Consider the following 13,238-nt stretch of genomic DNA (forward strand, 5'->3'; position numbering starts at 1 on the left):
TGTCTTACTTTATTCTCATAAAAACTTATGAGGGAGATACTTTATTACTCTCATTTCATAGAAGAAGAAACCAAGCTGAGAGAGGTTAGGAAGCTTGCCCAAATATCACAGCTGGTGAAGGGCAGAATTTGGTTTTAAATACCAGGTCTGTCCTCTCTAAAGCTTATGTTCTCCCACCCGCCCCCAACTTTTTATTTTGAAATATTTTAAACCTACAAAAAGGTTGAAACATAGTACACAGACATTCGTTTACTCTTCATCTGGAGTCACCAGCTGTTAATAGTCTGTGCTTTATGCCACAATATCACCCCGTCTCCTCTAAGGTACTGGTGGGGATGTGACTGGTATAAAAGACAAAATCTGAGATCTGATAGAAAGAAGTCATGGAAATAGGAGAGATTTAGGAGAAATACCTCTACAGATGACTGAAGAAAGCATGACAAAGTATGGAATCTCGAAGCCAGAAAACAGAGTAGGCAGACCAGCTATGGACCATCCAATTTCTGTCAGTAGACTAGGGCTGGGGCCATCACCGGTGATGGAAGTGGAAGGTCATCCCCAGAATCCAAACACTGAGTGGAAAAGAGCAACAAGTTTTAAAATGGGCATCAGACCCTTACATCAATATCTATACAAATGTTTAGCCAACATTCATTCAATGCTAACTGTGCTGTGACAGGTGGTTTGTTTGTTTTTTTAAACAAACATTTTCTGCATTCTTTAATGCCTCAGGACCCATAAAATAAGACTCCAGGCCAAATGGTGAGTGTTCCCACCAGATGAAGGGGAGAAGAGTTACTTCCTCTTTTCTCACCTTCTAGATATATACACATAGCCCGATCAGAAGAACTTTGAGGTTTGCCTGAAATACTCAAGAACTTGGGAGACTCAAAGGTCGAGATTCATATCCTGATTCTACTACTTACTATATGATTTCCGCTGTAAAATGGACACAATCCTACCAAACTCAGAAAGTTGTGCGAACAATATATATCATTTAAAATAAGTCCTGACATAAACAGTGTCGGTCACATCCCGTCTAAGTCATAAGAGGGAGAGGAAGACCAAAAGACAGACTGAGGACAAAGACCTTATCTTGTTCCGTTTTTAGCTCCAGAACTTCGCATTAGGGCATGGGGCTTGATCTATTCATTTCTACTCCATCTGGCTCCGCAGGTGGATTGAAGATGGTATCCACATCCTTACGGTAATAGTAGAGCACTATTCTTAGCTGGGGAGGTGAATATGCCACAGTAGTGTGGGGCTAAACATAGATTACACAGACTTCACAAAGACGGCAATCAAGTGTCCAGGATTTCAAGAATCTCTTCCGTTTGTCCCACCACGCGGCTAACGGGGGTGTCACTAGGGTGTACTATTCACACTGCTTTGGGGGAACCGAGGGGCGGTCTCGGCTCGCAGCCAGCTCAACTCCTACCGTAGCTGTCGCCCCCCGAGCCCCAGACGGCGTTCAGGAAGCTCCAGGTCCGAGCTGGGGAAGTGCCTATGGCGCGCGGGAAGCTGGGAATTGGAGTTTTCGTGCGGTTTCGGAGGGCGAGGTCCGAGGGCTGGACCTCCCAGGCCGCGGGGGTGGGTGGGTTGCCGCGGCGTTTCCGGTCGCAGGCGGGCTCTGGAGAAGGAGGGGCGCCGTGGGCCACGCGCGCGAGGACATCTGGGAAACGGGGCGGTGCGCGCGCAACGGGCCGGCAGTGGCGGCGGCGATGGAGGAGGGTGGCCGGGAGAAGGCACCGCTGCAGCCCCAGCAGCCCCCGGCGACGTCTCCCGGCGGCGGGGATGAGAAGCCGAGCGGCAAGGAGCGGCGGGATGCCGGAGACAAGGACAAAGAGCAGGAGCTGGTGAGGCGCGGCCCCGGGAGCCGGCGGAGGAGGCCGCGGGCTGAGTCACGGCGGCTCCGCAGGCCTCGGGCCCGACTCCCAACGGCCCCGCCGCGCCCGGGAGAGGGCGGATGGGGCGACCCTCGGGGCTCCCGGCACCCGTCTCTCTGCCCCTCATCCTCCATTCCGCGCTGTCACCGCCGCCGCCCCTACCAGTCCTCACCACCGACTCGTGAGGTGGGCCCGGGCGGGTCATTGTCACCCTCGTTTTTCAGAACGGCATTCAAGCAGAGCCTGGCCCAGAAGCCAGGCTGCCTTCCCACCAGGGCTTCCCATTCCCTCTCTTTCCTTGTCTCACCTGGTCCTTCCTAAGGAGGCAGGCTCACTCTCCACCTGCCCCAGGGTGAATGGGAGGAGGATGTGTTTGAAATTCCTTGTCTTGATGAGCTTCTTCCCCCAACCCTCCAGTCTGAGGAGGACAAACAACTTCAGGATGAACTGGAGATGCTCGTGGAACGACTGGGGGTGAGTCACGATGTTAATAAGAGCCGGTGTACATATGGATCTTTCTCACTTGTTTGCTTTATTCCACTTGGGGCAACAACTCCTATATGAGATATAGGAAAAGAGAGACTGTATTTTGGAGTCATATTACAACCATGTTGTGAGGGAGGGGAGTAAAAAAAGGTAATTGAAAGATTTTGTAGCTTTGTTTCGTGGGAAAGCAGTTCTTGAACTCTTAACCTGGGACGTTTGTTTTTGTGTCAGGCAGTGTGTGTGCAGGGAGTTGGGCAATCACAGATGGATAAGACACAGTTACTTTCCTAGGGGGTTGTTGAACACTTCTGTGTTATGACTTAAGGTATGAGACTCCTTTTGTCTGAGCCCTAACATCTCCTGATCAGGAGAAGGACACGTCCCTGTACCGACCAGCCCTGGAGGAACTGCGGAGGCAGATTCGTTCTTCTACAACTTCCATGACTTCAGTGCCCAAGCCTCTCAAATTTCTGCGTCCACACTATGGCAAACTGAAGGAGATCTATGAGAACATGGCCCCTGGGGAGAATAAGGTAAAACTATTGCAGAAGCTGATGGAGGCCTAGTTTACGAATCCTTTTCATCTAGACCATGGGGCTCATGGTGAATCTCAGGAAGCCTGATAGACCTAAGATCTGAACTAGTTGAACAGTGCCTGGGTCTTCCCTGGTGGTGCAGTGGTTAAGAATCCGCCTGCCAATGCAGGGGACAGGGGTTCGAGCCCTGGTCCAGGAAGATCTCACATGCCACGGAGCAACTAAGCCCGTGCGCCACAACTACTGAAGCCTGCACGCCTAGAGCCCGTGCTCTGCAACAAGAGAAGCCACCACAATGAGAAACCCACGCACCACAACAAAGAGTAGCCCCCGCTTGCCACAACTAGAGAAAGCCCATGCGCAGCAACGAAGACCCAATGCAACCAAAAATAAATTTTAAAAAATAAAATAAAATTAAAAAAAAAAAAAACAGTGCTCATCATAATCGAAATGGTCACATAAGAGCTGACAGGAAGACTGTCTTCAGAAAGGACAGTGTTTCTGTCATTTATGTTGGACCTTGGGATTTTATTATCATGATTTATTATTAACTTACTTTTAACCTTAATTTTTTTTTTCTCTACATTACATGCACCTTCATTTGTTTTACCTCTAAAATATATTCCCAGTTCAGTAACTTTCCTGCCTATTGGCACAACCCTAATCCAAGAAGTTTTCAGTTCTCACTGGAACTACTGCAGCAGCCTCCTAACTGACCCTCTTCCTTTTGTCTGTGACCTCCTACACAGTTCGTCTTTCATACAGCAGCCATAGTGATCTTTTCTAGAGTGTGAATCTTTTCTGCTTAAAACCTTTTAATAGTTTATTACAATTGGAATAAAATTCAGAGTCTTCATTTTTCTCCACTCTCCACTTGTTATCACCTTTCAGTCATGTTGGTTCAAAAGGGAGATTGCAACACTAACCTTAGGATTATTATGAGGCTTAGCTGATATAACATGTTTTAAGTTTTTAGTATGGGGGCTGATGATATAATTAACATTTAATTTTGGGGATAGTGACAGTGATCTTGATTCCATAATGTAACATTCCCCTTACCCTGGATTTGACTTCAAAGGACTGGTTTCTTTATAGCGTTTTGCTGCTGACATCATCTCTGTTTTGGCCATGACCATGAGCGGGGAGCGTGAGTGCCTCAAATATCGTCTAGTGGGCTCCCAGGAGGAATTGGCATCATGGGGTCATGAGTACGTCAGGTAAGACCTTTTCTTCTTGGGAATCTGAAGGGGTTCTGAGATATAGTTCTGAGTTCTGTCTTGGAGTACCAGTGTATTGAGTTTCCCAGATAGTGAATTCCTTGACCCACAGGGAAGTGCTTCCCACGAAGCTCTGCTCCTCTAACAGTCTGGGCCTATCCATAGGCATCTGGCAGGAGAAGTGGCTAAGGAGTGGCAGGAGCTGGATGATGCAGAGAAGACGCAGCGGGAACCACTGCTGACCCTGGTGAAGGAGATTGTCCCCTACAACATGGCCCACAATGCAGAGCATGAGGCCTGTGACCTGCTTATGGAAATTGAGCAGGTGGATATGCTGGAGAAAGACATTGATGAGAATGCATATGCAAAGGTCTGCCTCTATCTCACCAGGTGAGTGAGCAGGGTGGGGAATGGTGGCAGGCCTGCCCTCCCCAGCACGTCTTCTCAACTGTGACTCCTTTATTCTCCAAGAGTATCTGCTTCAAAGGTAGCAATCAAGCTATAGTGAATTTGTTAACATCTGTGAACTTGTTGAGGTCAGAGACAGCATGTCTCCTTAGTAGTCTCAATAACTAGCATATTGCCTGGTATGTAGTAGGCATTCAGTATTGGGTCAGTGAATTAAACGGGGTAAATGAATGCCTGATACCTTTATTATTTTTACCTTTGTAGTTGTGTGAATTATGTACCCGAACCTGAGAACTCCGCCCTACTGCGTTGTGCCCTGGGTGTGTTCCGAAAGTTCCGTCGCTTCCCTGAAGCACTGAGATTGGCATTGATGCTCAATGACATGGAGCTGGTAGAAGATATTTTCACCTCCTGCAAGGACGTGTATGTAAAGGAAAAAGTTGGCAAAGTGATAAGCTCATGGGTGGGACATTTGCATGAAGTGCTGGGACATGTAGTTTCTGGTTAGGGCTTGAAGGGCTTTTCTGTGCCCTTAGTGGATGGGGGCTGAGCAGATGTGATGGCTCTCTCCCACAGGGTTGTACAGAAGCAAATGGCATTCATGCTAGGCCGACATGGGGTGTTTTTGGAGCTGAGTGAAGATGTGGAGGAGTATGAGGACCTGACAGAGATCATGTCCAACGTGCAGCTCAACAGCAACTTCTTGGCTTTAGCTCGGGAGGTGAGATTCTTTGCCCTTTTTCAACAAGGTTTTTTGGTTGTGATTATACCTGGCATTTCGCCTCCCTGATTATGCCTCTGACTAGACTCTCCTTGGTTAGAATTGCCATTCAATGGGGTAACAGAAGGGACAGCTAGGGGAGGACTGGGGGAGCAGTTGTGATCCTCTGACTTCTCTTCAGCTGGACATCATGGAACCCAAGGTGCCTGATGACATCTATAAAACCCACCTAGAGAACAACAGTGAGTAAACATCTCCATGTGTGGGGATTGGAGGATTGTTAATTATGCCCCTTGTATTGAGAGTGATGGCTTGGCCCAACATACTTATCCTATAGAGCTCAGAATTCCCACATACTTTTTCCCTAGGTCACTATTGGGGTTATAGATAGAGGGTTCCAAGGGGCCAGCTCAGAATCAGAGACCAGCTGCCATACTGTGTTCCTATCTTGTCCTACTCTAAACCTTCATTTCCTCCTTCCCTCCTTTGCAGGGTTTGGGGGCAGTGGCTCTCAGGTGGACTCTGCCCGCATGAACCTGGCCTCCTCTTTTGTGAACGGCTTTGTGAATGCAGCCTTTGGCCAGGACAAGCTGCTGACTGATGATGGCAACAAATGGCTTTACAAGAACAAGGATCATGGTATATTTCTGTTTCTACTCTATCTTTGTGTAATTTTGGTCAATTTTGTTGTCCTCCTAGGTTCATGTGTTATAACGGCAGATCCCCAGGGCAGTTCTTTGGAGAGCTCTTTATAACAGTTTTCTCAGGGCAGGGCCATTTTAAGACTGATAGATTTTTCCTTGGTATAGGAATGTTGAGTGCAGCTGCATCCCTTGGCATGATTCTGCTGTGGGATGTGGATGGTGGCCTTACCCAGATTGACAAGTACCTGTACTCTTCTGAGGATTATATCAAGGTTGGTCTGGGTACAACCCACTAATGCAGACATCCCCTCCCATGTTCTAGGGCCCTCTCAGGACCTCCCTTTCACTGGTAAGGTCTACCCTGTTTTTAACTCGAGTTAAGGCGGGTGCTATAATAAGGCCCATGTTGCATCCTTTGTGGTGAGGAAGGTAGAGTAGCCCAAGTGAAGAATCTATTTGCATTTTGCAGTCAGGAGCCCTCCTGGCCTGTGGCATCGTGAACTCTGGTGTCCGAAATGAGTGTGACCCTGCTCTGGCACTCCTCTCAGACTATGTCCTCCACAACAGTAACACAATGAGACTTGGTTCCATCTTTGGGTAAGGCTTCTTGCTTCTCCTTTTGGTAGTACTTAGCCTGTAAGCTCTGTGAAAACAGAATCAGGCCCTTTCACCTTTGTATTGCCAAAGAGTATCACTGTGCCTGTTGAGTATTTGGCTCTTGGTGACTATTTGTTGAAATGACCAATCCTCTTTTTGTTTCTTCCTTGTCCTATCCTCGGGTGTGTGTCGGGGACTGCCTCTCCCTGGCTTTTGCAGGCTTGGCTTGGCCTATGCTGGCTCCAATCGTGAAGATGTTCTAACACTGCTGCTACCTGTGATGGGAGATTCCAAGTCCAGTATGGAGGTGAGTAGAGTTTGTTGATCACTTAGGGGAGATAGTAGGGAAGGTGCTCTGAGTCTTGCCGGTCTCTGATAAATGGTGAAAAAATGTGTGTGTGTGTGAGAGAGAGAGAGGGGGGTGTATCATTTCAGTGAAACTGCTTGGAATTGGGCTTCTAAGCCTCAGGAGATATTGAGGCTAAGAGTTAACATTTTAGTATTGAGTTCCAGCCCTTGGGATCCATGAGGAAGTACCAGACTAGAGTGGGGAGTAACTTAACCCAGCTTGGGGTGGGTACACTGTTTTAGTCATGAGCCAACTTTAAATTTTCTTACTTGTGCAGAATCATTTTAGTGATGGATAAATATAGTATGGTGGCTAAAAGCATAGGTTATAGTCAGATAGGCCTCAGTTCAAATACTGCCACCTCTGCTTACAAACAGTGTGATCTTGGACATGTAACTCAGTCTCCTTAGGCATCATTTTTCTCATCAATAAAAGAGGAATAACAGTAGGACCTGTTTCATGGGGTTGTGAGGATTAAATGTTAATAGTATGCAAACCAGTTGGCATAGTGGCTGACCTGTAGTAAGTATTCAGTGAATGGTTGATGCTACTGTTATTTTGACCTACCATCAGAAAGGGGTTATTACCTCATGTGGTTTCAGTGGACTGTGGGAATTGGCTATCTTGAATCAATATAGGTAAACAACTATTTTAATACCTTATTTTAATAACTTGATGTCGATATTCCTATTGCTAGGTGGCAGGTGTGACAGCTCTAGCCTGTGGAATGATAGCAGTGGGATCCTGCAATGGCGATGTCACTTCCACTATCCTTCAGACCATCATGGAGAAGTCAGAGACTGAGCTCAAGGACACTTATGCCCGTTGGCTTCCTCTTGGACTGGGCCTCAACCACCTGGGTGAGGGGATGTCTCTCTATTTGGGCAAAAGGCTGGTAGTAACTGGATACAACAGGGAGAGTTTATGAGTCAGGCTGTGCTGGAAGGGAGTACATGTCCTCTGACCCCTCGAATCTCTCCTTTAGGAAAGGGAGAGGCCATTGAGGCCATCCTGGCCGCACTGGAGGTTGTGTCAGAGCCATTCCGCAGTTTTGCCAACACACTGGTGGATGTGTGTGCCTATGCAGGTCTGTGTCTTTGTTCTTCCTCAGTGACTCTTCACTTCTCTCTTGGACCTCCTTTCTTAAGTCCTTCTGAATTGCCTTAGATTCTTTAGCTTCTGTTCCTAGAGCAAGCTTTTTCTTGGTGCCTTCTCATTTCTACCCTTTCTCTCCCTTACCACCCTGCCCCAGGCTCTGGGAATGTACTGAAGGTGCAGCAGCTGCTGCACATTTGCAGTGAGCACTTTGACTCCAAGGAAAAGGAGGAAGACAAAGACAAAAAGGAAAAGAAGGACAAGGATAAGAAGGAAGCCCCTGCCGACATGGGAGCACATCAGGTTCTGTGGGCAGCTGGGCATACTCCTAGGGAAGCTCTGAGAAAAGATAACTGTGGGTTTGTTTGTTTTAGAGCCTCTCTGGGTATCACTGTGTATTGAAATAGCATGAGACTGGGTTCCATACGTGAGGGGTCAGGGTGTGCCCCACAGGATGGCTTTTTCTTCTTACATGGGACTTGAGTCAGGGGTGAGTTTTTTGTTCCCTGAGCTTATTGGGCTCTGCTGCCTCTTCAATTGCAGGGAGTAGCTGTGCTGGGAATTGCCCTTATTGCTATGGGGGAGGAGATTGGTGCAGAGATGGCACTACGAACCTTTGGCCACCTGGTGAGTATCCCATGGAGAAGATTGAAGTATGTTAGTTTTGATGCCTGGGGTTTCCCCAGGAGATTTCCCTGATGGGTTTTCTCGGTGGAGAAATGGTCTTTTTGCTGTACCCTTTCTACAAAAATTAAGACCCCGTCTACATATCTGTTCCTGTAACCGAGCTTATTCTTTCTGATTTCTGTGATACCCTTGTTATTTTCTTTTATCACCAGCTGAGATATGGGGAGCCTACACTCCGGAGGGCTGTGCCTTTAGCACTGGCCTTAATATCCGTTTCAAATCCACGACTCAACATCTTGGATACCCTAAGCAAATTCTCTCATGATGCTGACCCAGAAGTTTCCTATAACTCCATCTTTGCCATGGGCATGGTGGGCAGTGGTGAGTATTGGTCAGAAAGAGATCATAAGCATCTTGGGGGAAGGGTTGTTGAGGCCCTTTTTTCAAGCCTTTGTAATGCTTAACATTTCCAGGTACCAATAATGCCCGTCTGGCTGCGATGCTGCGCCAGTTAGCCCAGTATCATGCCAAGGACCCCAACAACCTCTTCATGGTGCGCTTGGCACAGGTAGAGAATAGAACTCTTCTCCTTAGAGTGAGTGTGCCAAAGGAAGTGTCTGTGTGATGGAAGGGAGATGTGACGCTTCATGAAGGGGACCTTGAGTTCGGCCTGGAAAGGAGGGTGTGAACGAGCTGTGAGGTTTCTGTGTGGCGGGGTTAGGTGATTTCTCCTTAGATGTGACTTGTGACTCCCCACGTCCACTTCTCTCCATTTTGTTTTGTTTTCTTTTCGCCAGGGCCTGACCCATTTAGGGAAGGGCACACTCACCCTCTGCCCCTACCACAGTGACCGGCAGCTTATGAGTCAGGTGGCCGTGGCTGGGCTGCTCACCGTGCTTGTCTCTTTCCTGGATGTCCGCAACAGTGAGTCCCTGTCAGGAATCTTACATGGTGGCACATGGTGCCCTCTCTGCACCCCTACCAGGGCCTCCTTGGTAATTTAGGAGCAAGACTCTGAGTTAACTCTGCTGCTCTGGGTTCCTGAGGTTCTTTGGGCCTCATGAGACTTTCATCTCCCACACTTTTGATCTGACCCAAAAAGATTTTCTTTTGAAGATGAAGAACTGAGCCCAGTTTTTGCCTCTGAGTGACTGGGGGAAAGTGATGATCAAGTCCGCAACCTGTAGGCAGAGTATGGGGGTGGCATCTCCAGCTTGTAGTGGGGTGTATGAGGGGAGGGTTGTGGGTTCAGCTATATAACTGAGGGGTTAAAGAGTCAGGGCTGGAGTGGGGTTCCAAGGTTCAGGCATGCCGCTAACTGTATTTGTCCTGTGCTCTTCCCTCAGTCATCTTAGGCAAGTCGCACTATGTATTATATGGGCTGGTGGCTGCCATGCAGCCCCGAATGCTGGTCACATTCGATGAGGAGCTGCGGCCATTGCCAGTGTCTGTCCGTGTGGGCCAGGTGAGGGGCTGAGCAGAGGGGAGGGCTTAGGCTGTATTCCAGAGCTTGAGAATGCAGAGGTACCATTTCTCTGAAACTTGAATGGGCACTGGGTTGCTGCTGTACTCCTATCCAGAGTCCCTTCATCTCAGTCTTCTCACCCCACAGGCAGTGGATGTGGTGGGCCAGGCCGGCAAGCCCAAGACCATCACAGGGTTCCAGACACACACAACCCCAGTATTGCTGGCTCACGGGGAGCGGGCAGAATTGGCCACTGAGGAGTTCCTTCCCGTCACCCCTATTCTAGAAGGTTTTGTTATCCTTCGGAAGAACCCGAACTATGATCTCTAAGTGGCCACCAGAGGCTCTGAGCTGCAGCTGATATGTCAGCGGGTCATGCTTCCTTCCGTCGGGTGGACACTGCTCCAAACCTTTGGGGGAATTGTTATCTCCTGTTCTTTTGTTACTGAGTGAGATAACTTTGTTGAATAAAGACCTTTATCCCCGAGGTCCCTCTGTGTCTGTTTTCTGGGGTATTGTGGCTGGAGGCCAGACTGGGGTGGGGAGCGGATGTGAGAGGGTATTGTTTGTAGCAACTCTGAGCCTGGGCTAGCAGGGAGGCTGCCAAGAATGGAAAAAACTAAGCCCCTTTTCCTTCTCCCCTCCTTCCTAATCATCTTAGAACAGTGGTTCATCTTTAGAGGCATGAACCGTTGAGAAGCTGATACATGTAATGGATCTTCTTTCTAAGAGATGTATGTACACAAATTTTTATTTAAACTTTTACAAATAACTTTGCAAGGGGCTTGTAGATCCCAAACATCCCCCCTATTCCCACTTGCCAACGCACACCCACCTCAAGCCCATCATTCCCTGGCTTTGGACTAAGGATCCCCTCTCTTAAGAGGCAGCAGAGTTAGCTCCACTCTTCCTAACTTGACTTCCGTGCTACTGAATGAAATGGACATCTTTACCTCGTATGACCCGCTTGTCCTTTTGGGGAGGCTGCTATTTGAGAGATATGATCATGTTAACATCTACCCCTAGGCTGTCCTTGCAGGAACAGTGCAAGAAAGCTTGATCCTGACCTTCCTCTTAGTAGAGCAATGGGAAAGAAATGGCCTCCTTCCTGGAATGTAATCACTCCTGATCTGTAGTGCTCCTTCTTGGTGGGACTGGTATGAGTATAGCTACACGGCCGGTGGGGGCCTAGACCCCTGTGGGTGCAGTGGAGGAGAACATGTGGCCCTGTCAGATAATTGCTAGCATTTATCCAACACTTACTGTGAAAACACTTGCTGTGGGTTTAACCTCTGAATAGTGACCAGCATCTAATAGGTCATCAATAAATGTTGAAAGAATAATTGCTCTACATACCTCACAACAACTTTGAGAGGTAGGTATTATCCCTGTGTTTTGGTGAGGAATGTAAAGTTCAGAGAGGTTCAGTAAGTTGTTCAAGATCACATAGTAAGTAGTAGAGCTAGGATTGGAATCTAAGTCCATCTGACTCCAAGGCCCATGCCCTTTTCACTGTTAATCAGTCTCTGTAGCCTTGGAGACTTGTGGACCCCATAGTAGTCCAAGCTCTTGGCTAGGCTGGAGAAGCAGCAGCTTTGGATGGAGTATCTCCATAGTCTTCTCTCTAGTCTCACTTAGCAGCCTGTGTAAAACCTGTATAAAAGGTGGAAATGCTGGACTTGGGAGTCAGCAGACCTGTAAAGCCCCTTTAATGGGAACTGTCTTAAGCAAATCAGTGTGATAAGCCTCTATTATCTCTACATTGGGGATATAGTAATTGTCTTACCTGATTTCTAATGGTGGTGATGTTAAGAAACTAGAAAGTGATTTCCATCCAGTGGAACATTCCTCAACAATAACAAGTGACACAAGGGAAATTCCCTGGCGGTCCAGTGGTTAGGACTCTGTGTTCTCACTGCCAAAGGCTCAGGTTCAATCCCTGGTCGGGGGAACTAAAATCCCACAAGCCGCACAGGAAAGCCAAAAAAAAAGTGACACAAGTAACATGAATGAATGTCAAATTTATTATTTTGCATGAAAGAATCCAGATTTTTAAAAAGTACAAAAATTAAAAAAAAGAGTACATACTCTATCAGTTCATTTATATACAATTCTAGTGACAGAAAGCAGATCAGTGGTTATCTGTGGATTGGAGTGAAGAGAAAGATGATTCCAAAGGAAGAAAACTTTTGAGAGTGATGGGATTGGTCAGTATCTTGATTGTGGTAGTGGTGGTGGTGGTGGTGGTGATGATATTCAATATATCTGTCAAAACTCATCAACTTGTACTTTTTCTTTTTTTTCTGGCTGCGTGGCTTGTGGGATCTTAGTTCCCTAACCAGGGATTGAACCCAGGCCCTCAGCAGTGAGAGCACAGAGTCCTAACCACTGGACTGCCAGGGAATTCCCTGTACATTTTATTTTATTTTTTAAAATTTATTTATTTATTTATTTATGGCTGAGTTGGGTCTTCCTTTCCTGTGCGAGGGCTTTCTCTAGTTGCGGCAAGCGGGGGCCACTCTTCATTGCGGTGCGCGGGCCTCTCACTATCGCGGCCTCTTGTTGCGGAGCACAGGCTCCAGACGCGCAGGCTCAGCAACTGTGGCTCACAGGCCTAGTTGCTCCGCGGCATGTGGGATCTTCCCGGATCAGGGCTCGAACCCGTGTCCCCTGCATTGGCAGGCAGATTCTCAACCACTGCGCCACCAGGGAAGCCCCCCTGTACATTTTAAACATGTGCAGTTTATAACATACCTAAATAAAGTTTTAAAACATGAAACAAAATTAGAAAGTGATTGTAAACTGAAAAACATAAATAAAAGGATAATTCTCTATCCAAGTCAGTGATTGTACTTTAGAGTAAGAAATTTTCACAGTGGCTCTTAACCTTTCACATTTAATGTCATTCAGCAATAAATATCAATGGAGACTTACTTATTCTGCACTGGGCATTATTTTAGTTTGTGGATATGCAAATATAGAAAAACAAATCCTCACAAAGCTTATATAATGAAAAAGAAAACAATTGTGTTGTACTGGAGTGTGAACAAGTTATTCTAGGATCACTGAAATAGGGCCTAAGTGCCTGGGTAAGTGAGGGGAGATTTTTGAGGAAACTGATTCTTGGAGAAAGATGAGTTTATCCAGAGGAAAAGAAGGCAGGATATAGCTAAAGGAGTAGGAAAAGCAAGAGGCAGACAAGCTATT

At 47.2% G+C, this 13,238-nt stretch overlaps 1 protein-coding gene across 1 annotated transcript; it reads left to right on the forward strand.

Moving 5' to 3' along the window:
- Positions 1-1,672: 1,672 nt before the first annotated feature.
- Positions 1,673-10,522, forward strand: PSMD2 (proteasome 26S subunit, non-ATPase 2). The gene is made up of 21 exons (XM_036850647.1): positions 1,673-1,856; positions 2,304-2,360; positions 2,741-2,905; positions 4,004-4,125; positions 4,291-4,515; positions 4,798-4,956; positions 5,110-5,254; positions 5,436-5,496; positions 5,747-5,893; positions 6,064-6,170; positions 6,368-6,495; positions 6,715-6,802; positions 7,542-7,704; positions 7,830-7,931; positions 8,097-8,242; positions 8,483-8,566; positions 8,779-8,947; positions 9,040-9,134; positions 9,364-9,490; positions 9,913-10,031; positions 10,179-10,522. Exons 1-21 carry the CDS (start codon positions 1,722-1,724, stop codon positions 10,359-10,361), a joined length of 2,727 nt encoding a protein of 908 aa, XP_036706542.1. The 5' UTR covers positions 1,673-1,721; the 3' UTR covers positions 10,362-10,522.
- Positions 10,523-13,238: the final 2,716 nt, after the last annotated feature.

Source organism: Balaenoptera musculus, chromosome 4, assembly GCF_009873245.2.
Source record: "Balaenoptera musculus isolate JJ_BM4_2016_0621 chromosome 4, mBalMus1.pri.v3, whole genome shotgun sequence".
Taxonomy (NCBI): domain Eukaryota; kingdom Metazoa; phylum Chordata; class Mammalia; order Artiodactyla; family Balaenopteridae; genus Balaenoptera; species Balaenoptera musculus.

What these genes read in the sequence shown, in the direction of transcription:
- PSMD2 (XM_036850647.1), top strand. Translation starts at nt 1,722, where the DNA reads ATGGAGGAGGGTGGCCGGGAGAAGGCACCGCTGCAGCCCCAGCAGCCC. An exon ending in GGATGTGTGTGCCTATGCAG is followed by an intron (nt 7,932 to 8,096) that starts GTCTGTGTCTTT and finishes ACCCTGCCCCAG; the next exon opens with GCTCTGGGAATGTACTGAAG. An exon ending in TACGAACCTTTGGCCACCTG is followed by an intron (nt 8,567 to 8,778) that starts GTGAGTATCCCA and finishes TTTTATCACCAG; the next exon opens with CTGAGATATGGGGAGCCTAC.